We start from the raw sequence: 22,470 nt of genomic DNA on the forward strand, positions 1-22,470 counted from the left end.
GGTTTGTGGGGGAGGAGAAGGAAAAAAAAACCCCTCAAGTTAAAGGTTACAGTATTTATTTCCAAGCATACACAGGTATCGTTATTGTGAGAACAAAATGCCGTGTTCTCATGTCTTGTTTTAAATGCTGCAATGAGGGATGATCAGTGTGTGTGAATATCGCCGTGGTGATTGAGCTTAATTTTCAAGTCAAGAAGTAATCTGGATGATTAAAAAACAAACAGGACAGATGTGAGCTTTCTCCTACTCGCATCACATGACTTGTTCATGTATATCTTTCTATTGCAGTTTGATTTGCTCTGTTCATCAGAAACGCTAAGGTGAAGGCAAAATAAGACGGTCGGACGGTGAGTGTAAGAAAGCTTCAGACAGGTACCGTAATGGGGAAAACAGCTGTATTGTGCAAGATCTGTTAAAGCATGGATTACTTAGTCTGCGTAGTATTGGTATACATCATACATTTATTAGTGAACAACCCTCTCAAATCAGCCACAACAATTAAAAAAAATATGATTGCACTACTCGGTAAAGCAGAACTAGCAACTTTCATTTAAAAAAAGTACAAATCTTAAAAATTTCAATCAGTATACAGACGTGTATATAATAATACACTATACCTAGTTATATGTTAAATGCTACAAACAATATGATTCAAATGGAATGAAAATTATAGCATTAAGAACCATTTCCTATATATAATATATATTAGCTTTTTTATTTTTTGCTTTTTTTTTTCTTCCAAATACAAACATGGCAAAAATGAGGTAACTGTAAATGTGCAAGTACCAAAGCAAAAAATAAACAGAGGAAAAAAAAAAAACCCCTTCCTAACACAGAACAGGCCCTGTTGTTGGCCCCAGGGTGGTGTTGGACTCCAGCGTGGACGCGGCGCCCCCTACAGGCCAGGGCGAGTATTAGAACAGTAAACAATCCAAGAGCCCACAGCAAAAAAAAAAAAAATATTTTGGTAAACAATCAGTGGCATCTACGGAGCAATCAACAAATCACTAAACAAGTCCTAAAGAGTCGGAGCTGCTTATTGGAACACAACTGCACCACACAAGCTGTGAGATTATTTATTAATCAGATCACAGAAAGACTACAAGATTCTATGTATTTGTACGTGTAGGTTTTTTTTTTTTTCTTTTCAGTACAGGTAACACTGAGGTTCAAGGAATCATTATTGTGAAAATTTGCTTATAAATCTAAATAAGAGTACAGTATAAACAGCCATCACTCCTTCCGTTCCTCCCTCCCTCGAGCTAAAATGCTTATGTATATGGCAGCTGAGTTCTTTTTTTTTTTTTTTTTTAACTGTAACATTTAGATAGTGCTTGTTCAAGGTAAAAGACCCTATGGCAGGTACATATTAAGTTTTGGTGAGAGCAAGACGAACGCTTTTTGAGTCCCCTTTTAATACACGCTTTTAGATTTAAGGCAGATGCACTTGATGTGATCGCGCGGCGTCACGCGCTTAACAGTTAAAAGATTCTCAGTCGGAAACCCCTATTGAACGTGACTATAACTATAACTGACCGTTTCAGGGGCACTACTAGCACGGCATGCTATAAAGAGTACGTGAAAGTCATAGTCGTAGCACACACTATTGCATTCCCGTAATGTGAATGGAGCGACAGACATCTAGCACCGTTTCACTATATGGCTTTCAGTGATCGAGTTTTTCCAGGCAAAGTCAGTTTCAGTCGCTGAGGCAACAGCACAAGCACGAATGTGATCGAGAGCCAAAAAAAGCACGGCCTTCACTGTCTACACCAAGCCAAGCGTGCTCTTTATGATGAGCGTTTCTTATAACGTCTCGCTCGCTCGGTAATCGCTCGGTTCTGTGCAGTACGACGCATGGCAGTTTTCAGCTGAGCCGGAAATCCCCGGAACCCGAAGCCAACTAGAACTTAAAAATAATAATAATTTTAAAAAATCAGAACGAAGGAGAAAACCAGCCAGGATCTGGTTAAGACACGCATGCATACTGTGCACGATTATCTGTAAAGTCGCCCACACGTATATATTTCACTGAAATTAAAAAAATGCAGGGGTTTGGTTTTTTTTTTTTTGTTTGTTTTTCTCCCTCATCTCTTTATTTTCCTCCCACCCCATGCAAAACACGTAATATTTGGAAGTGATTCTGGTAGGATAATGCGCTTGGCCACTTTTTTTTTTTTTTACTCCATCAATTTTTTTTCCACCTCAAACAGGATCACGAGTTCTAAGTACGAAAACACATGTTACCTTTTTTTTTTTTCTCCCTTTCTCCACCACCCCCCTCTTATTTCTTTGCATGCCGGTCTTTCACTGGTGTAATAATAAATCATAACAATAATCATAAATACCATTAAAAAGGATTACACGTAAAATATGCACGGCCTGAGGAAAACTGAGACATTTTCAATACCCTCCTCCCCACCGCCTGTTTTCCTTTCATTTTAAGTTAACTTAGAGGCCCTGAGAGTTTATTTTTTTCTTTTTTTTTCTTTTTTTCAAAATATATGCCAGTGAACGGATATGTATACACGTTAATATCAAAAGTGTGGTTTAAATTCATCACAATGGCTTTTTTTTGTTTTTTTTTGTTTTTGAACCTGGTGAGCATCAGTATCCAGACTCGCATGCTAAAATCATGGCGATGTCCCTTTACCCAGAAAGCGAGTCTGATTCAAACTGCTACTCGTGTACACAATTAAGGAAGCAAGAATATATATATATAGATATATATATTTATATTATATCATATATATTTGTGTCCTATAATTAGCGTAGCAAAAAACACCCTACTTCGACATTTCATCCCTGTCTTTTTTTTTTTCCCCTTTTTTTTTGGGATTCAATGCAGAGCGAACCAAGAGCTGAGCAGGTTGTACAGTGCATTTCTAAGAACGACCTTTTCGTTGAATTGTGGAAATCACTACAGTCAGCTGGCACACACAAGCAGAGTCGACGACGCGCGATGGGGCGTTTTTCCACATTCGTTTGTCTCAATACAAGACGGCAATTCGATGCTATGCGTACAAATGCGTAATCGTTTACATCACTTCACATTGCTACCGTGACCGTGCTAGTGCTCTGCCCCTCAATCCAGAAGATAAAGCCAATAAATAACACCAGTTTTAAAAATCTAAAACAAGTTAAACTGACTACTGAGTCTACTTTTTTTTTTTTAGGATTAGTTTGTGCTTGTCAACATCTTGAAGAAGGCAGAGCTGTATCCTTGGAAAGTATTGAATTATTGAAGATTTGGCTCACAGATGAGGAAAAGCCCGGTCCTCCAAAAAAAAAAAAAAAAACCCAAAACAAAAAAAAGATTCACTCAGGACAGACACTCATTGCACATATTGCTTTCTGCAAATGGGACTGCACCTTTTCCAAAGTCAGTATTTTTGGACATCAGGTGGAAGCGAAAATTCCCTTCGCTGCTGTCCTGCTGAACCTGCGCGTGAAATGCAGCAAGAAGCTCGTCGAGTCAAAAGTATTGCTAACCTAAAAGAACAGTCCGTGAGAAGCCATCCAGAACAGACTGAACATACTGAAGGATGGAGGAGAAGAGAGGAGGGCTTCCCCGAGCAGTAGCCTACAGCCAGGTTAGGAGGTGGCCAGAGGTCACAGGTCGTGACAAGGTCCTCATCCTTGTGACCTTTCCAGTGCAGCAACAGTGCAAAACTCCACAGCGATGAGGCCCAGGAGCAGACGTACACGCACATTCATCCTGTTTAGTTTGCAGTACTTGTGTGTGTGGGGTTTTTGTTTTGTTTTTTTCTTCTTCATTAGCTCAAAGACTTGGAGCCACTGCCGTTCACGCTCACATTAGCAAAGCTGGGATAGGAGCTATTGAAATCATCAATACATTATTGCGAAACATACATTATTAACAAGTCACTTCAGCCCATCACCTATACAAACATGCAGCTAATGATCAGGCAAATTTTTTTTTTTTTTTTTTTTTAAACCCCTTGGTTGCCTTGTTTTTTCTCATTACCCGCTTGAGTAACGTCCTCGAACCCCCTCCCCGTCTTCCCTTAACACCACTAAAACACAGCTTGGATTATTCGTAAGCGAACGGCGAGAGAACATTCAACTGTGTAAACTGATGCCAACACCACACACGTTAATCTTTGGAATCGGCAAAAAAAGGAATAAGAGCAGGAAAAGAAACTCGAATCGGGGTTCGTGGGAAGTTTGCCGGGCTCAGAGGAGGCAGTAGCTTGCATGAGAAGCACAGCGGAGGTCGAACACAATCCGTACATATTCCAAGATTGCTTATTGGTTGAATGTATAGGGGAAGAAGAAGGGGGGAGGGGCGGCTGGAGTGTGTCAGAGATGCTTCTATGTTTTGCTGGAGGGCACAGGGTTGGGTGGTGCGCGCATGTACTACGTGTGTTTGTGTATGTATGTGTGTGTGCCCGCTCCCACCACACACGCCAAAGGTTTGTGCTGTTATCCAGTGAAGGACGAAGGCCCAGATTCACTCCACGTCACGGTGAACTTCGGAAGCGTCCGCGCGGCAGATCGGACACGTGCGGTTCGTCTGCGGGACAATGAGAACGGAATCGGACTTTAATCATTAGCACTTTGTTCAACAAGACTTTAAGAAACTTCCAGAAAGTCATGAAAAACTGGAGTCAGATCTCCACAGTGTAGACCTCCTACGTTCATAATGGAGTTTCTCTTATACGGGTGTGACGATGAGCCTCTTACCTTTAACCACTTGTCCACGCACTTGGCGTGAAACTCATGATTACAGGGTAATACTCGAAGTAGCTGCCTTGACTCGAAATCACTGAAGCACACGACACACCTGACAAGAAAGGTGGGGGAGAAGAGAGGGGTGAAGAGCAGGATTTCAAATACTCCAGTTACTCTGCACTTCCTGCTGTTGAACGCAAGCATGGCTCACTTACAGAGTCTGTTCCGATTGGTGTTTCTCGGAGTTGAACCTGTAGGACGGGAGCTGTTCGATGTCGGCTTTCGTCAGGCCTCGAGGTTTAGCCTCGCCGAGTCTTTCCGCGAGGTTCAGTAACGCCTGAGGCAGAGAAAACAACAGCGCACGTAGATTAGGGATGTTAACCGAATCAACCAGTTAATTTTTTTTTGGTTGTCGGTTAAAAAAAAAAAAAAAAATCGTTTTGAAGCTGCCGATTTTGGAGCGGAGAACCTGGAATTCTGTGTTGTAAACGCTTGGGGCATGCCATGCGGTGTAAGGATGACAGCTGACAAATCAGAAGCACCCGTTCAGTCATGTCCCGCCCCAGTTGAAAACAGCTGCCACTCGGCGAGAGAAAAGTGTAGACACAGGCTTTTTAGCTTACAAATTACTATTCTGTTTTTTTTTTTTATTATTATTAGAAGGCACATCGAGTTTAGTCCTGCCTTGGCCAGTGCATTCTGAAAGTATGTTTTGGTCTGTAGCCAACAATGCATGTTATTGCAGATCATATCTCTCCACACAAACTAAAGGCGCAGATGCCGACCATATCTCTCCACACAAACTAAAGGCGCAGATGCCGACTTTTTCACAGCTGAATCGTGCAGATCTGATTTTTTTTTTTTTTTGGGGGGGGCGTTGGAGTGTCTGAATAAATTTCAGAGTAAATTCTGTATTAAAATTACTAAATAAGCAAATGCTGTTGAAATTATTCAGACACTCCAACGTCCCCCCCCCCCCCAAAAAAAATCGGATCTGCACGATTCAGCCGTGAAAAAGGCGGCATCCGCCAAAAGGCGCGCCATTTGCATCCCTGTTAAACTCATAGGTTAACCGACTTTAACCGGCTAATGAGGCTCGGTGGTCGGTCAAGATTTTTTTTTTTAGTTTTCGCCATCCCTAACATAGATACAGGTTAGAAGTCATGCTCGATGCGTTAAATCGCTTCCATAGTAACATCTTGCACATGTAGGACTTTAGTCGATGTATTGACGGGGTGATATGAGTGATTCCACGCTTATGGGTACTGAAATGGGGACATGAACTTATTTTTAAAAATTCACCTAAAACCATTTCTTTTTTTTTACCATCAGGTCACAAAACATGTAATCTTTAATGAATGATATGTTAAAAGATAACTTTAATTTTCTGAGATGTAATAAAAACATATTTATATGCCAAAGTCAGAACGTAACAGAAGTGTTGTGGACATATATATTCTCAATTTTAACAATGTAGAATTACTTTTTGAAACATAGGAAGGTGATGTTTTAGCAAATATAATTAATAAACATGTGTAGTAGAATAAACATACACATTCTTTCAATAAGATTAACATGGTATATAGCTAGATTGTAATTAATTTGTAACAGACGCGAGATGGACAATCGTAACAGAAGTAATGTAACAGACATCATTTTGGAACTCATAGGCTTGACTTTGGCATATAAATATGTTTTTATTACATCTCAGAAAATTAAAGTTATCTTTTAATATATCATTCATTAAAGATTACATGTTTCGTGACCTGATGGTAAAAAAAGAAATGGTTTTAGGTGAATAAGTTCATGTCCCCATTTCAGTACCCATAAGCGTGGAATCACTCATTTTTTTTTTTTTTTTTTTAAACGTGGGTGGAAGGAGTCTGGAGTGACACCGTTTTGTCACAAGAAAGCCTTCAGGTCTCACCTCGTAGTTCTCCATCTCGACATCGTCCACGTCCAGGTCCAAGCTGATAGCGGGACCCACAGCAGTCGGAGGCACAGGAAGCATCGAGCTGGAAACAGACATGCCATATAAACACACACCTTATCTCCCTGAAACACCGACAGAAACTTGCATTGTGTCGCCATAATTGTTAATGAGCCATCTTAACTACCGAGTTCCGAACCCATGCCAACAAGTTAACATTTTAGCTTTTTAAATGCACCCAAAAACTCTACCTATAATCACCCAACCCTGAAATCGTACTCTTGTATAGTAAAGCTCACAGCCACTGTCTCGGGACGTAAACGCATGAGCTCAAATCGGCTCGTGCGCACAAGGGACAGTTGAAACCAAAGAGATTTTTACACCCACTTTGTTGGTTTCATGCTCTCTACATAGCGAGCAAAAGGAATTTGATCTTGCCTGTGTATCGAAACATCAATTTATACTTGCTGGGGAGGGCTTGTCCACCAGAAAGGAACTAAATGACACTCGATTATGCATAAGATGCAAGAAGTAAAAACACATTTGCTCTACAGATTCCATTAGACAAAGTGTGTACGGAGTGGATTCTTACAGGAAGTAAGGGAGGAAGCCGGGGTAATAGGGCGGAGGAGGGGGTGGAGGAGGCAGCGGCTGCTGTAAGCGATACCTTTGGCCACTCCCACGCCTGGGCAGCATGTGTGGATATGGCTGCAGAAAAAAAAAACACAACACACATGATGCAACAGTCAGTCTTTGGTATAAAAAATAAATCAATCAGCACTGGAATGCTCATCACATAGCAGGACAAAGCACAGCAAAAAAAAAACATCACAGGCTCAAAGGGTTCGTCTGATCCTCGATCAGGATCGATACACAGTGGGGGAAATCAGTATTGAACACACTCAGAAAAAGCAGAACACCAAAGCAAGGCACCAACTGGGTTCACCAAGTAGTTCGGCCTCCAACCGGTGTAAATTAGAATCAGCAGGATTCGAGCATGTTGAACATCTCATCATGGGCAGAAGCAAAGAACTGTCCAAAGACCTTCAAAACAAGACGGTTGCGCGACATAACAACGGCACTGGTTACCGAAGGAGTTCACAACTCCTAAACGCTCCTGGAAGCACCACCACTCTGGCCATTATCCACAAATGGGAGGAACATCACGCCACCATCGAACTGCCACGCTCAGGAGCTCCTCACAAGATCTCTGACCAGGAAGTCAGAAAGTTCGTGAGAAGAGCAGTCCAAAAGCCAAGGACCACTTGGATAGAACTCCAAAAAAGACTTGGAGGCAGCATTTACGGTTGTCACAGAGAAAACGATCGGCAGCGCACGCTCACCCTGGAAGACCCAGTTATTGAAAAGTCCAGCTGAATTACTCAGAGACCGTAGTCTGGTCAGATGAGACAAAAGTTACATTTTTGACAATCGCAGCACAGATCATGCTTGGAGGAAAAATGGCTCTGCATATGACCCGAAAAACACCAACCCAACAGTGATGTTTGGATTTGGAAGCATTGTTGTATGGAGCAGTTTGTCTTCTCGTTGCTACTGAAGTGAAGATGGAGCCATGTACTGGGAAATTCTTGACATGAATCTGCTGCCATCCACCAGGATAATGAAGAGGAGATATGGGTGGACTTTCCAGCAGCGCAGCAATCCAAAACTTCCTGGAAAGAAGAATCTCAGATGGATGGAAAGGAAGGAAGAAAAAAAAAAAAAATGTTGAGCTGGTCAGTCAAATCACCACACTTCATCCCAACAGAACATTTGTGGAAAGAACTGAAGATCAAGATTCACAAGAGGGCCCTTGGTCAGGATGTTTATCTTTTGATTTCTTTCACTGTGTGGATTTCATGAGTTCATCCCAATATCTGGTCAGAAGTTCAGGTGAATCACCGCATTCAAAATATATTTACTGGAGAAAAAAAAAATGGTGTTGAATATTCATTTCCCCCACCGTATATCCATCCTCTCAATCATTCCTAAAAATCACATCGCGGAACGTTTTCTCAGCCGGCCAGTTGAATCAGAATCTATCGTGACGCATCCTCCTTGAGGTTCGACGTGTTGTACGTTCGGAGCTGCTTTTCAGCTCGCCACGGTTGCAAAGCATGGTCATGCGAGTTACCGTAACCTTCCCGTCATATCGAACGAGTCGATATTGTCCTCTGGCCTTTCTTTCCATACCGTTAAAAAAAAAAAAAAACCAGTTTCTGCTTATCCAGAAAGGCTGCTTCAGAGAGGCATACTCGTCAAATCGTTAATAAATATCGGCCGTGCTCTCGGCGAAATACGGACCGAATCCACAGATGTGGTTATGAGAATTTCCTGACATTTTTACTAACCACCGCAAAAGGCAGCTCCTGGTGGAGGGGCTCCTGGGGCAGGTGGTACTGCAGGGGCACGGAGGGGGGCATGGCTGCTGGTGGGTGATGAGCCGCAGGGTACGAGAAAGTTCCCAAATGATGCTGCTCTCCTCTCAGGTCCACCTCGTTCTCCACTCTTTGCAGAGGCTGAGGAAAACAGGCAAAGGACAGCCCACGTCAACGCGCTTCACTCAAAAATACAAATGCGGCGAGCAATGAATAAAAAAAAAAAAAAAAACCAGACACAGGAACGGGGCACCGAGAACAACTCGATCCACCAGACTTGCCCCAGTGGGTGGCTCACCATGCGGGGGTGCTGGGGCTGCAGGGGGATGAAATGGCTGAGGGGCGCCAGTGCCGGGGGCTGATGCGGCGCCACTGGAGGACTCGGGTGCAGGAGGAAATGCTCGCTGGAGATCAGAGGAGGAAAGGCCTGGTAAGACACGGGTAAGTGGTGCATCGTGCACGCCTGGATGAGCTGCGGAGACACAAATATAAACAAAGATAAGTGTCGTTTTCAATCACGAATTAAAGTCCACTTTCCCAATGTTTGATGACTTCTGTAGCGGTGTAAAGACTAAACAGGGGCTTTAAGTCGGGGAAACTACGGGACCTGAAAATCAATCTTCCTGAATATAGTCACCAAGTCACAAACCAACAACTCCTGGAGTCTCTCACAGTTTTGAGCACAAATTAAGAGAGACATTCGAATGTCTGAGACGCGAGAAGGTGAGACTTTTGTGGCCTCCCAGTCCCAGTATAAAAGGAGGCATGACTACTTTTGTGTGTCGAAGTCAAGGCGACGCAATCCTTAGCGAAGAACCAAAAGTCCAGAGCCGGATCCAAATTTTCCTGTAAATCTAACTGTAATACCACAGGATGCTGTACGAAAACGCTTATCCAGCTGAAACTATACTTCGTTTCTCAGCCCCGGACTTTTGGTTTGACTTTCTCGGGGTGGAAGGAGCAGGATGAGGTTCAACTCCGCCGCCTTTCACTTTGGGTTCTGCAAACGAGGAGCACGAATAAAGGAGGCGTGGCCTCTGTGTCTCCAAGCCCACGGAAAGAACTTGCAAGGCAACGAAACATCTCGAAATCGATGTACTGCGTTGTTGGCTGCTGAACACGCATCTTTTCGACCTCGAATCATTGATTTTTGTATCAAGATGAAGACTGATGCCTCGAAAGAATCACCTTCTGGCCAGGAACATAGCGAATAATTGAATTCTGCACGTGAACTGAGATTTAAAAAGCTGTCGTGACAAACCTACTGCACAAAAGTACCCATTTTCCTGAAATATATTCTCTGACCCATTTCAGTCAACATAATGCATTCACGATACACAGGGTGGGGAGCTGCTATGTCGACAAAACAGATGCAATGAACTAAACAAATGACTCGATATATTCTCAGATGAAAGGGATAAATAATGCACGGTGGCTGTAATGATGCTCTGATCTAAAAGCATTAAAAGAACCGCTTGACCAAAACGTTCATGTGAGACGCGATGGCTAGCAGCGAGCCACGCTCGTATTGTTTTCCTTTGGTGAAAAGCAGTTCTTTTAAGCTGGTGTTAAGCTGGAGCGGAGTGGGATGCGCGCTCGACACGGACGGCACTGACGCTTCCGGCTCTTCCTTATTCAAACTCACAGGAGGAGGAAGGCAGCAGAGTAGAGAGAGCTGTCCGCTGAACATTACCGAGCATGCTGGGAGCTGCTGTGCGTTGCACGCCGGGAGCGGCTGCCCCGTGTGCATGGGAAAGCCGTGGGTCGTCACCGTGGTAACTGTGTAAGATATCGGAACAGATCCTTGGTGCATCTTTGGGGGGGGGGGGGGGGGGGGGGGGGGGGGGAGAGAAACAAGAAAAACAATTCAGTGCAATAAAATGGAGACTGAATTATTAATCTACTTGCATGAGTACAAAAACAAACACGACAACTGCAGTCCAATTCCGTGCAAGGGCAGCGGACGGCAATCGACACAAATCAGTAGAGATCGATATGAAATGAAAGCAAAACGCTCTCTGAACTGGTAAAACTCAATCTTCGGTAGTTATTAAAGGAGAACTGAAGTCATTTTTAAACTTGCTTTATTTCTTAATTAGCGTGTTATTCAATTCCGTTTTCGCTTTTAGTAACCTTATATCGTGACTCGTATTGGCACCTAATCACAATTAAATATGATACTTATCGGCCTGTTCGGTTTTTAGCCATGTTGAATTTAGTTCGTTTGGTCCACGGCAGGCGTCGCTTATCCGCGCGATCTTCACGAGACTTGTGCGAGACTTCAAAATGTGAAGCGTCAGCCAGGTGTCCGTGCCGTCATTTTGAAAACCATTTTCCAAACGAAGTATTGCACAAAAACAAGTTTAAATGACGATTACTGCATACTTTTTTCAAACTTTCCTGATTGCTATCGAAACGAACAAAACTTCCGGCTCGATTACATCAGCATTCGAAAGAGGGCACGCGCGTCTTTCGACAACGTTGGCAGGGTTAGGGTTAGGGTTAACCCTAACCCTAACACTTTGATTTCTGCTGGACGTTTTACTTCTGTCCTACGATGTCTCGCACAGGTCTCGACGAATCTCGTTTATGCCCATTGCTTTGACATATGGACTGATTACAGAGCGTATTTCAAACACTCATAACTTGCGATAGCAGCAACAAAATAGCGATCAAAAACGCGTTCCGATATTTAATAAAATAAATAGAATTTTGATGTTTTTTAAAAATTGCCTTCAGTTCCCCTTTAAATGGCAACAAAAACAGTCACACGAATGAAGACGTTCGAATTATTCTGATCCAAAGAAATCTGAAAACCTAATATTTAGCGCAAGTGACCCTTTTATAACTTCGAATATATTACAGAAAACAGAACAGCATGAGAAACCACGTACGTTTGAAAACGACAGCTATAACGATCGTTTTGGCAGTCTTGAGCCTACCTGTTCATGAAGGTCCACCATGATGGAGGTCTGCTGCGGTGGGTGGGCGGAAGGATGGAGCATGCGGGGCGGCACGCCCGCTTGGCTGTACTGCCTCGCCTCCTCTACAGGAACAGCCTGGTGCTGCTGTTGCTGCTGCTGCTGAGGGAACGCGGCGTGGGGAAAAGCGTCATCCTGCCGCGGGGACGCGTGCACAGCCGCTCTGTCTCGCTGCCCCCACTGCCAGCGCGCTGGAGGACTACAGAAACAAACCACATGTTTCCACAATGCTATCTGCTCGAAACATCTGCAAATATTTGTGTGAGGCAGACAAACACGAAACACAAGGACACCATTTACTATGCAGACAAAAACAAAGTTGGGTTGATGAGCCAATCGATCTTTGACGAGAACACGGTCAAGGCTCTGCACAATTTGTCATTTTCACGCCTACAAAAAGTTCACAGCAAGATAGATCTGGTGTTGGAACCGGAATGAAATTAAATCATGCACTATTTTGTGCTGTCACAATGAATTTCAGGAGTTAAATTTGTAGTACTATCGCAGTGCTTGAAAGTTTGTGAACCCTTTAGACTTTTGTATATTTCTGCATAGATATGACCTTGGGGGGGGGGCCCTTTTCAGTCCAAAAAGTCGATAACGAGAATCCAATTAAACCAAGGAGGCAAAAAAATCATCCTGGGCCGTTTATTTATGGAGGAAAATGATCCAATATTACATGTCAGACGGTGGCAAAAGTATGTGAACCCTTGTGCAACAATAACTGCAACTGAACACTTCCTGCAGCTGTTGATCAGATAATCCTGCACATCAGGTTGGAGGAATTTTAACTCATTCCTCTGTACAGAACAGCTTCGGCTCCGGGATATTGCTGGGTTTCCTCACATGAACTGCTCACAAAACAGTTTGACTGGATTAAAGTTGGGACTTTGACTTGGCCGTTCCAAAACATTTTTTTTAACCATTCTTTGGTAGAACGACTTGCGTGCTTTTGGTTCTTTGTCTTGCTGCATGACCCACTTTCTCTTGAGGTTCAGTTGATGGACAGATGTCCTGACATTTTCCTTTCGAAGTCTTTGTTCCATGGAATGGTGGCAAGCCGTCCTGGCCCAAAGCAAAACGGGCCCAAACCGTGATCCGACCACCACTGTGTTTCACAGGTGGGATAAGGTTCTGATGCTCAAATGGAGCGTTTTCCCTTCATCAAAAATAATCCTGCTCATTTCAACCAAAGAGTTCCATTTTGGTGTCATCCGTCTACAAAATTACAAGTCTTCTTGCTTGTCCATGCGATCTTTACCAAACAGGCAGCGACGTTCTTTTTGGAGAGCAGTCGCTTGCTCCTTGTTGTTCAGTGTTCTCCTAACGGTGGACTCGCGAACGTTAACGCTAGCCGACGTGAGAGAGGCCTTCGGTTGCTGACAAGTTACCCTGGATTCCTTTGAGACCTCACAGATTATTACACGCCTTGCTCTGGGAAAGATCTTTGTTGGTCCATCACTCCTGAAGAGAGTAACAGTGATGCTGAATTTCCTCCATCTGTCTCACTGTGGATTGGTGGTTTCCAAACAGTTCTGGAACCTTTTCCATCCTGATGAGCCTTGACATCTCGTTTTCCGAGGTCCTCAGAAATCTTCTTTGTTCGTGCCACGATACACGTCCGCAAACGTGTCGTGAAGATCAGACTTTGAGAGATCTCTCAAACGCTCACACCTGATTGTCACAACATTGATTGAAAACACCCGACTCGAATTTCACCTTCACTGCTCATCCTAGAAGTTCACATACTGTACTTTTCCCCACTCACAGGTACATAATATTGGATCATTTTCCTGAATAAATAAATGACCAAGTATTATATTTTGTCATTTATTGCACTGGTTCTCCGTCTACTTTTCAGACTGAAAGTCGGATTATGTTTTCGGTCATATTTATACAGAAATACAGAAAATCTTCAAGGGTTCACAAAACTTCCACGCACATCTGTATGGATTCGAAAGCAAAAAAAAACCCAAAACATTCAAACGTCTCAAGAACACAAGATCTTACGCTCCACTTTCAGTATTTAAACTTTCAGTAATTTTTGATGCATCAGATCTAACAAGTTAATGCATCTTACTATAATCACATATTTTGGGGCGGAGTCTCAGGCATGTCGTGTGCTATGATACTATTCTGTCCCTTACACAATGTGTATATACAGTAAACAGGAAGCTTCTGGGGTCTTGGATCCTGCTTCAGAAAAGAAACACGAGGCTCAACAAAGATGACCAAGAAAACCAATTGGGACCCTCTGGAGGAAATATCGACTTTTTTTTTTTTATTATTTGTTTCGAACTCATAGATCATTTGCAAGTTTTATGTTCATCTGGTGAACACATCATGTTTCTCATTCCTGGTATGCTCCCAGAACACACCAAGGTCAGAGGTGACATGTGGTCGGGCTGGGCCTGCTTCTCTCTTATCTCTCCTCTGTCCATAAGCTCGTCTCTGCAACATGAGACTGAGCTGATAAAACCTTTCTGAAGTTCTGCTCCTGCTGGTAAAATCCTGATCTGAAGATTTTTCAAGCACACAACAGCAGATATCAGAGTCTGAAAATCCAACACCAGTCTCCTGGTTCCTGACTCGCTGTTGACTTGGTGCCGTGACCCGGGTGGCTCATCAACACGTCTCCGGTGAACGACGTCATTTTTTACAAACTAAGAGAATGCAATACACGCGAATAACGTGGCACACCTGCGAATAATTTAATCCAAGTATTCATATTTGAATGCACTCGAATACCTTTGACGTAAACGAAACCTGAACACACGCGTGTTAAGGGAATGAGAGTTGTCACAGCACAGTCCCACCTTCTCCTGAGCTGCACGGGGGCGCTGCAGGGACCTCCGATGAAGCTCCTCTGGTTTAAGGGGGCTGTTGGCGGCCGCCTATTCACAGCTATTTCCCATGGTCGCATTGGGAATGTTGTGAAGAACGAGTCGCAGCCACAGGCGGGGGAGCGCTGGTGCTCGAGGCACTCTTGTCCGGCGGCCTCAAATTCTCTTCAGTCCTGTCACAGAGACGCAAACTGTAAGGGTTTGGCTGAAACTGACAACACACATGCAAAAAAAAAAAATGGTGCAAAGAAAGAGGGAAAGAAAAACAAAAAAAAAACTCAGTGAGCGGCAGTTTTTGCCATCTTCAACTGTCCAGTTTGCCCTTGTATTCCTGGTCCTGGCTGACAAGCGGAACATGATGTGGTTTTCTGCTGTTGGAGCGGACCTTCGCCGAGTTTGACATGTGGTGCGTTCTGAGATGCTTTTCTGCTCATGACAACTGCAAAGCGTAACTGTCACTTTCCTGTCAGTCAGTCTCATCAACAATGCAGTTCTTATCTTAAAAAAAAAAAAAAGAGGCGCTGCCGACAGCTGCGGTCATGTTGGTGAAAACTAACTTCTCACAACACAAAATCTAACTATGCATGGACAAAAGTGCATGGCTCGAGGGGTTGGATGCATCACACCCCGAGTCATTTATTCCTTACTTATTTTCTATTCTAATAAACCACCAGATCATGTTCGTTCTCCGGATCAAGCCTGGTTTATACTTCTGCATCGAATCTACACCACTGGTACAGCGCAGACGCTTGCACAGGACGAGGTAAAGGATTGATACTTGCACGCAAGGTGCGCGTGTCCTTGAGGAGGCAGCGTCCGTCTTATGGCCCTTTTCCACTACCCTTTTTCAGCTCACTTCAGCCCGACACGGCTCACGTTTCGACTACCAAAGAACAGCACGACTCAGCTCGCTTCAGCCCTGCTTAGCCCCTAAAACTCGCACCGTTTTGGAGTGGGGCTGAAGCGAGCCGAGTGAGGCTGGGGGCATGAGCAGACACTCCCCTGTGCACTGATTGGTGAGGAGGAGTGTCCTCACATGCCCACACACGCCCCGCGAGCACGCTGGGATCTGTAAACACCGCAAACCCGGAAGAAGAATAATTACGAATTACGAGAATTTCTGAAGCCTTATGCGCCTCGCCTCATCTATACGCTCTTGCCAGTATCTGTTGGCGTTGTCGGTGACTACAAGCCACAGACCCAAGACCAGCAACACTAACGACTCCATGTCCTCCATGTTTGTTGTTTACTATTCGGGCCGTGAGACTACCGCTTAAAAGATCACTGATGTCACTGTTTGCGCTGCTTAACGACATCACGTGACGTCCACCCACTTTCGCTAACTCCACCCAATGTGTCCACCCACTTCCAGCCAGCATGGTTCAGCGCGGTTGTAGTCGAAATGCATCTCCAACAGCCCCGCTCAGCCCGACTCAGCACGGCACGGCTCAGCCCGACTCAGCCGCGTTTGTAGTGGAAAAGCGGCATTAGTGTCTGAAAAGTAGCTGGTCCTGACTGTAACTAGCCAGTCCCTGTCCCCACAGATGTCTGGTCATGATTACATCTTATTTTTCCTCTGTCGTCGGCGAGTGCATGATAGTACCATGGATGTTTTATGTATGCACGTGGGTATGAACGTGATGATGGGAGATCCTACCCAGCTTATAACATACACAGATTCTCACAGTAACGGGTGTGGTGGTGCACGTGCTTCATGGTGTTCAATCATAACATTTAAAGTAGATCTACGGTACCGTGCGTTACCTTTAGATAACCGCACATTTTCCACCTTCAATACGGGATGCACACTTTGCTCGGAAACCGTATACGGACACGGGGACTTGAGCGTTCTGGGTAAAACGCCAGGAACAGCTAACTGTGAGGAGCAGGGAGCGCAAAGATTTGCATTTAGACAAAATTTAAAGGCAGCAAAAAAAAAAAGGCGATGAGATCAGGGGGGCCGTCCAGTAACGACGGTGAATCAAAATGAGACCCCAATTCAGTCAGACGACAACTTTTGCTCTATTTCAGTTCAGCTTATTCATTGTTTGAAATGATCGGACACACAAACCGGTCGATTGGATTCTTTCCCGGTGTTGCTTGTTTTATCCAGTCGGAGACCGAGTGTCCAGCGCTACAATCGTTCACTGCTAGGAGGCGCGGTTACATGAAACGCACCAGAGTTGACTGACTTGGAAAAAGAACGAAAAAACAAAATCAATCAATCCTGATTTCTGTGTTGCACTGGAGGAATAATAAACAAAAAACACCTTGGATGAAACTTTTTTGGGGAAAAAAAAAAGTCCTAGAGAGAGAGAGAGAGAGAGAAACTTCACTTCATGTGATTCATGATACACCAAGCGCACGGTCACTGAAAGCATTTCTGAAGACGTGTTTTCACGAGTCCGTATTCGGAAACGAGCACGTTAGGAGGGTGCGCAGCTCAATCCCAGGCAGAAGTAGAAATATAAATCGGTTTTTGCAAATGAAAGGCTGGACGAGTCTTCTTAAAATAATCTTGAACATCTCAACAACACGAACAGTGTTGGGCAAAACTACCTTTAGCTCATTTGCACCTTATGCCTGGAAGGAACTTCCTAATATACTAAATTTTGAGTTACTACCCTCTTGAAATGGATTTCAAAACCTTTTAAAAACAACTATTACAGAACATTGTCATTGTTTCTAACCGAGCTTCTCTGGTTTCTTAACACATCTTGACTGTACCCTCCGCTATGTCTTCTTTTAAACTCGATGTTTTATTGTAGCGTGCGTCTTGTGTTATGTTCTTTGTATTTACTGTAACCTTCTTGGTCAGGACTCCCTGGCAGAAGAGATATTGTATCTCAATGGGGCCTTCGTGGAAAAATAAAGGCGAAATAAATAAATCTGAACATGCAAATTGCGCAATATTTATGACGTCACAGCGCGACTTATCCGTCCTGCATTAAGCCAGTATCTCACTGGGCTGCGACAGCCTGCAAGTCGCTGGAGACACAACGATGGTGATTAAAATATGCAAATTAGCGACAATTTTCACTTGGAATCACAATGAATTGATATTCGCATATTTTACTGCAATTGTTGCGTCTCTAACTAGTCGCGGGCTGTCGCAGCCCGGCTTTCCCTCGGCACGCAGGGAAGTAGACGAAGCCTCACGGAAACTGACTTGAGAAGGGTTCGCGATGGCTTTGCGACGCATTAGCGGCTATTTTGATTGAGAAAAATTTATTCGTGCGAATTTTTTGAACATGTTCAAAATTTCAGCGATGAAGGAGCTCCTGAAACAAATCCTCAATATGGCCTCTAAAGCTAGTTTCTCACTGGGCTGCGACAAATTGCGAACATCATTCGCGAGAGAGTTTCAAAAGTGCCTTGAAACATGCGCGGGGCTTCTCAATTTCATCACACGAGTAGCTCTGTCGTCGCTGAAATTTTGAACACGTTCGAAAAATTCGCGCGACAAGATTTCTCTCGAAATAGCCGTGAACCCTTCTCAAGTCAGTTTCCGTGAGGCTTCCTCGACTTCCCTGCCTGCCAAAGGAAAGCCGGGCTGCGACAGCCTGTGACTAGTTGGAGACACAAGAAATGCGGTAAAATATCTCATCTCATTATCTCTAGCTGCTTTATCCTGTTCTACAGGGTCGCAGGCAAGCTGAAGCCTATCCCAGCTGACTACGGGCGAAAGGCGGGGTACACCCTGGACAAGTCGCCAGGTCATCACAGGGCTGACAGATATGGCCCTTTTCCACTACCCTTTTTCAGCTCACTTCAGCCCGACACGGCTCGCGTTTCGACTACCTCAGAGCAGCACGACTCAGCTCGCTTCAGCCCTACTCAGCCCCCAAAACTCGCACGGTTTTGGAGTGGGGCTGAAGTGAGCCAAACCGAGCTGAGTGGGGCTAGGGGCGTGAGGAGACACTCCCCTGTGCACTGATTGGTGAGGAGGAGTGTCCTCACATGCCCACACACGCCCCGTGAGCACGCTGGGATCTGTAAACACCGTAAACCCGGAAGAAGAAGAATTACGAGAATTTCTGAAGCCTTATGCGCCTCGCCTCATCTATACGCTCTTGCCAGTATCTGTTGGCGTTTTCGGTGACAACAAGCCACAGCACCAAGACCAGCAACACTAACGACTCCATGTTTATTGTTTACTATCCGGGTCGTGAGACTACCGCTTAAAAGGTCACTGATGTCACTGTTTGCGCCGCCTAACGACATCACGTGACGTCCACCCACTTTCGCTAACTCCACCCAATGTGTCCACCCACTTCCAGCCAGCATGGTTCAGCGCGGTTGTAGTCGAAATGCAACTCCAACAGCCCCACTCAGCTCGACTCAGCCCAACTCGGCCGCTTTTCCACTACCAACGCGGCTATAGACACAGACAACCATTCACACTCAAATTTGCACCTACGGTCAATTTAGAGTCACCAGTTAACCTAACCTGCATGTCTTTGGACTGTGGTGGAAACCGGAGCACCCGGAGGAAACCCATGCGGACACGGCGAGAACATGCAAACTCTGCACAGAAAGGCCCTCGCCGGCCACGGGGCTCGAACCCGGACCTTCTTGCTGCGATTCCAAGTGAAAATTGCTGCTAATTTGCATGTTTTATCGCAACCCAGTGAGATTCTGGCTTTAGAAACTCTCCCATGTCCTGAGTGCAAGATTATTATTATTATGTAATAACAGATGTATTTTTTCCCTCCAATACCAAGTACACTGTGTGAAATATCACTCACACACACAAAGTAATATCAGACCCGAGGTTGCATCAAAGACGCATGAAAAACACCAGAAAAGCAAAAAATATGTTCTTCCATAGAGATTCAACAGCTTTTATAGAGGATTTAATAAGTCATAAGAGCTTGTGCAGGATCCAAAACGAGAAGTAAAGTGATGAGAAACGATGTGAAGGGAAGCAGCGCCATGTGCTCAGAGACAAAGCAAAACAACAAAGAGGAGAGGAGAGGAGAGGAAAGGAGTGGACTCTCTCTCTCTCTCACACACACACACACACGAGTGGTTTCAGTCTTAAACGAGTCCAAAACACCCTGTGTTTATAACACACACACACACAGCAGCAGCGAGAGTGTGTGGAGATAAACAGCGAGCACAAAGGACACATGTGGCTCACTTTGTTGTTAGCTCCTGATTAGCTTCCTGAGCTAGCTGCTCTATGGCTTGCAGAGCTGAAGCAAAGAAATAAAGTCAAACACTTCACAAAGAGCGGCGTTTAAAAACAACAACAAGCTGCAGTTTTCAGGCGTCGACAAGACATGAACGCAAACGTGCTGGGGGAAAAAAAACGTTGTTCTTGTTGCTGCTGCTGCAACTGTTGTTGTTTTTGTTGTTTATGCAAACGAGCTGAACCCAAACAGGAAGCGCGCGCACGCACGCACTCCCTCACAGCTAGCTTAGCTTAGCTGCGTGCAAAAGCGCACTATTTTTGCTAATGCTAACCCAAAAAACGCACTCGGTTATGATGATTTTCAAACCAAAATGTCCTTCTTTTGCAGGTCAGGATGTGTTTGCATCCTCATTACAGGGAGAATACTTTTTTTTGTGCTCAAAATAAAATAAAATAAACCAAACGCGAATGCTAAGATGCTAGCTGTGTGTGTGTGTGTGTTTAGCATAGCTTACTTTTTTCTCTCGGCTCTGACACACTCCACACTTCTAATCCTTAACCCAGGTTCCTGATGTATTTTTCCGCAGTTTGTATTTTTCACGAATAATAAGCGTTAAGTTGTGCGTGCATGCTTGACTGTCCGAGTCCTCTCTTCTCCTGCTCGGCTTTGTATCCTGCCTTCACTCCGTCCTACTTGGGCTTGTTCATTGGAGCTGCTGTGTTTTCATTTCCAGCAAACCGCACTCATAAGCGCTGTTTGATCTGTATATTAATTCATTAATTGCACCGCTTGAAAAACAAACGACCCGGTTCGGACAGTCAAATTGCTCCACTGCATTTCTTCCACCAGCATTCCACTGCGCGTGTTGTCATTGTGTCAGGGCGCTTACGTCCTAGTTGTGATGACGTCACCACGACAAACCACGCCCCCATACCATCCAAAACACCAGGCAGGCAGGCGGAGGTCAGTCAGAGCCAAACACTGTCATTCGACAAACAAACGCGAACTGAATTTCGTCTTCGAATAAACAGTTTGCAGGGATTTGAGTTCTGAAAAAATCATATCAAGAAAAAGAAAAGCGGTTTGTTTCGTCTCACAGTCCCAAATCAAGGCAGTCGGTGAAATATCTCACACTGGTCTCCTGAATTCCTCACTGGGCTGCGACAACTGCGATAAAATATGCGAATTAGCGACAATTTTCACTTGGAATCGCAGCAAGAAGGTTCCGGGTTCGAGCCCCGGGGCCGGCGAGGGCCTTTCTGTGCGGAGTTTGCATGTTCTCCCCGTGTCCGCGTGGGTTTCCTCCGGGTGCTCCGGTTTCCCCCACAGTCCAAAGACATGCAGGTTAGGTTAACTGGTGACTCTAAATTGAGCGTAGGTGTGAATGTGAGTGTGAATGGTTGTCTGTGTCTATTGAGGTATTTCACTAACGTGACCAAGTCATGTGATGCTGCCATTTTGGACGGCACGGCTCGAATCAGTTTGAATGCGAGGAAGGCGACAAACGAAAAACATAAAAGAAAAAGGAGTGAGATGCAGAAAACACATTCACTATCCAGCGACGTAGGGCATTTACAGGGCGAGCAGAGGGAGAGGTATTTGCAAAAATGGAGGTTAGCAGGCTTAGAGAACGACGTTTACCTGCTTCCACCAGGATTGTTCACTGACAGCTAAGATTTGTTCACATTTTCATTTACTTTCGGTCCTCAGGATAAACAAAATGTTATTAAATGTCATTGAAATAACTTCTTAGTCTGTTGAGACATGGCCCGTTATAAGTTTTTCCTTTACTGCATTTACTAGTTTACTGAGCGCGCTCCGGGGCGGGCTGGCTGGCGCTAGCTAGCTAGCGCTCCGGGGCTGGCTGGCTGGCGCTAGCTAGCTAGCGCTCCAGGGCTGGCTGGCTGGCACTAGCTAGCTAGCGCTCCGGGGCTGGCTAGCTAGCTAGCGCTCCGGGGCTGGCTGGCTAGCGCTCCGGGGCTGGCTGGCTGGCGCTAGCTAGCTAGCGCTCCAGGGCTGGCTGGCTGGCGCTAGCTAGCTAGCGCTCCAGGGCTGGCTGGCTGGCGCTAGCTAGCTAGCGCTCCGGGGCTGGCTGGCTGGCTAGCGCTCCGGGGCTGGCTGGCTGGCTAGCGCTCTGGGGCTGGCTGGCTGGCTAGCGCTCCGGGGCTGGCTGGCTGGCTGGCTAGCTAGCGCTCCGGGGCGGGCTGGCTGGCTAGCTAGCGCTCCGGGGCGGGCTGGCTGGCTAGCTAGCGCTCTGGGGCGGGCTGGCTGGCTGGCTAGTGCTCCGGGGCTGGCGCTAGCTAGCTAGCGCTCCAGGGCTGGCTGGCTGGCGCTAGCTAGCTAGCGCTCCGGGGCTGGCTGGCTGGCTAGCGCTCCGGGGCTGGCTGGCTGGCTAGCGCTCCGGGGCGGGCTGGCTGGCTGGCTGGCTAGCTAGCGCTCCGGGGCTGGCTGGCTGGCTAGCTAGCGCTCCGGGGCGGGCTGGCTGGCTGGCTGGCTAGCTAGCGC

At 45.4% G+C, this 22,470-nt stretch overlaps 1 protein-coding gene across 1 annotated transcript; it reads right to left on the minus strand.

The window, feature by feature from the left end:
* Window positions 1–39: 39 nt before the first annotated feature.
* On the minus strand, window positions 40–20,849 carry rnf44 (ring finger protein 44). The gene is made up of 11 exons (XM_060901179.1): window positions 20,480–20,849; window positions 14,801–15,000; window positions 11,946–12,183; window positions 10,697–10,816; window positions 9,302–9,475; window positions 8,977–9,144; window positions 7,218–7,333; window positions 6,623–6,710; window positions 4,911–5,032; window positions 4,708–4,807; window positions 40–4,537 (listed from the first exon to the last, which is right to left on the minus strand). The coding sequence occupies exons 2-11, from the start codon at window positions 14,905–14,907 to the stop codon at window positions 4,475–4,477; spliced, it is 1,296 nt and encodes a 431-aa protein (XP_060757162.1). The 5' UTR covers window positions 14,908–15,000; window positions 20,480–20,849; the 3' UTR covers window positions 40–4,474.
* Window positions 20,850–22,470: the final 1,621 nt, after the last annotated feature.

Source organism: Neoarius graeffei, chromosome 20, assembly GCF_027579695.1.
Source record: "Neoarius graeffei isolate fNeoGra1 chromosome 20, fNeoGra1.pri, whole genome shotgun sequence".
Taxonomy (NCBI): domain Eukaryota; kingdom Metazoa; phylum Chordata; class Actinopteri; order Siluriformes; family Ariidae; genus Neoarius; species Neoarius graeffei.

Excerpts from the sequence above, each read along its gene's own strand:
- rnf44 (XM_060901179.1), bottom strand. The coding sequence starts at position 14,907 with ATGCGACCATGGGAAATAGCTGTGAATAGGCGGCCGCCAACAGCCCCC. Across the intron at positions 7,334-8,976 it reads AGGAGCTGCCTTTTGCGGTG|CCATATCCACACATGCTGCC; the intron begins GTTAGTAAAAAT and ends TTTTTTCTGCAG. Across the intron at positions 4,808-4,910 it reads CACCAATCGGAACAGACTCT|GTGTGTCGTGTGCTTCAGTG; the intron begins GTAAGTGAGCCA and ends CTTTCTTGTCAG.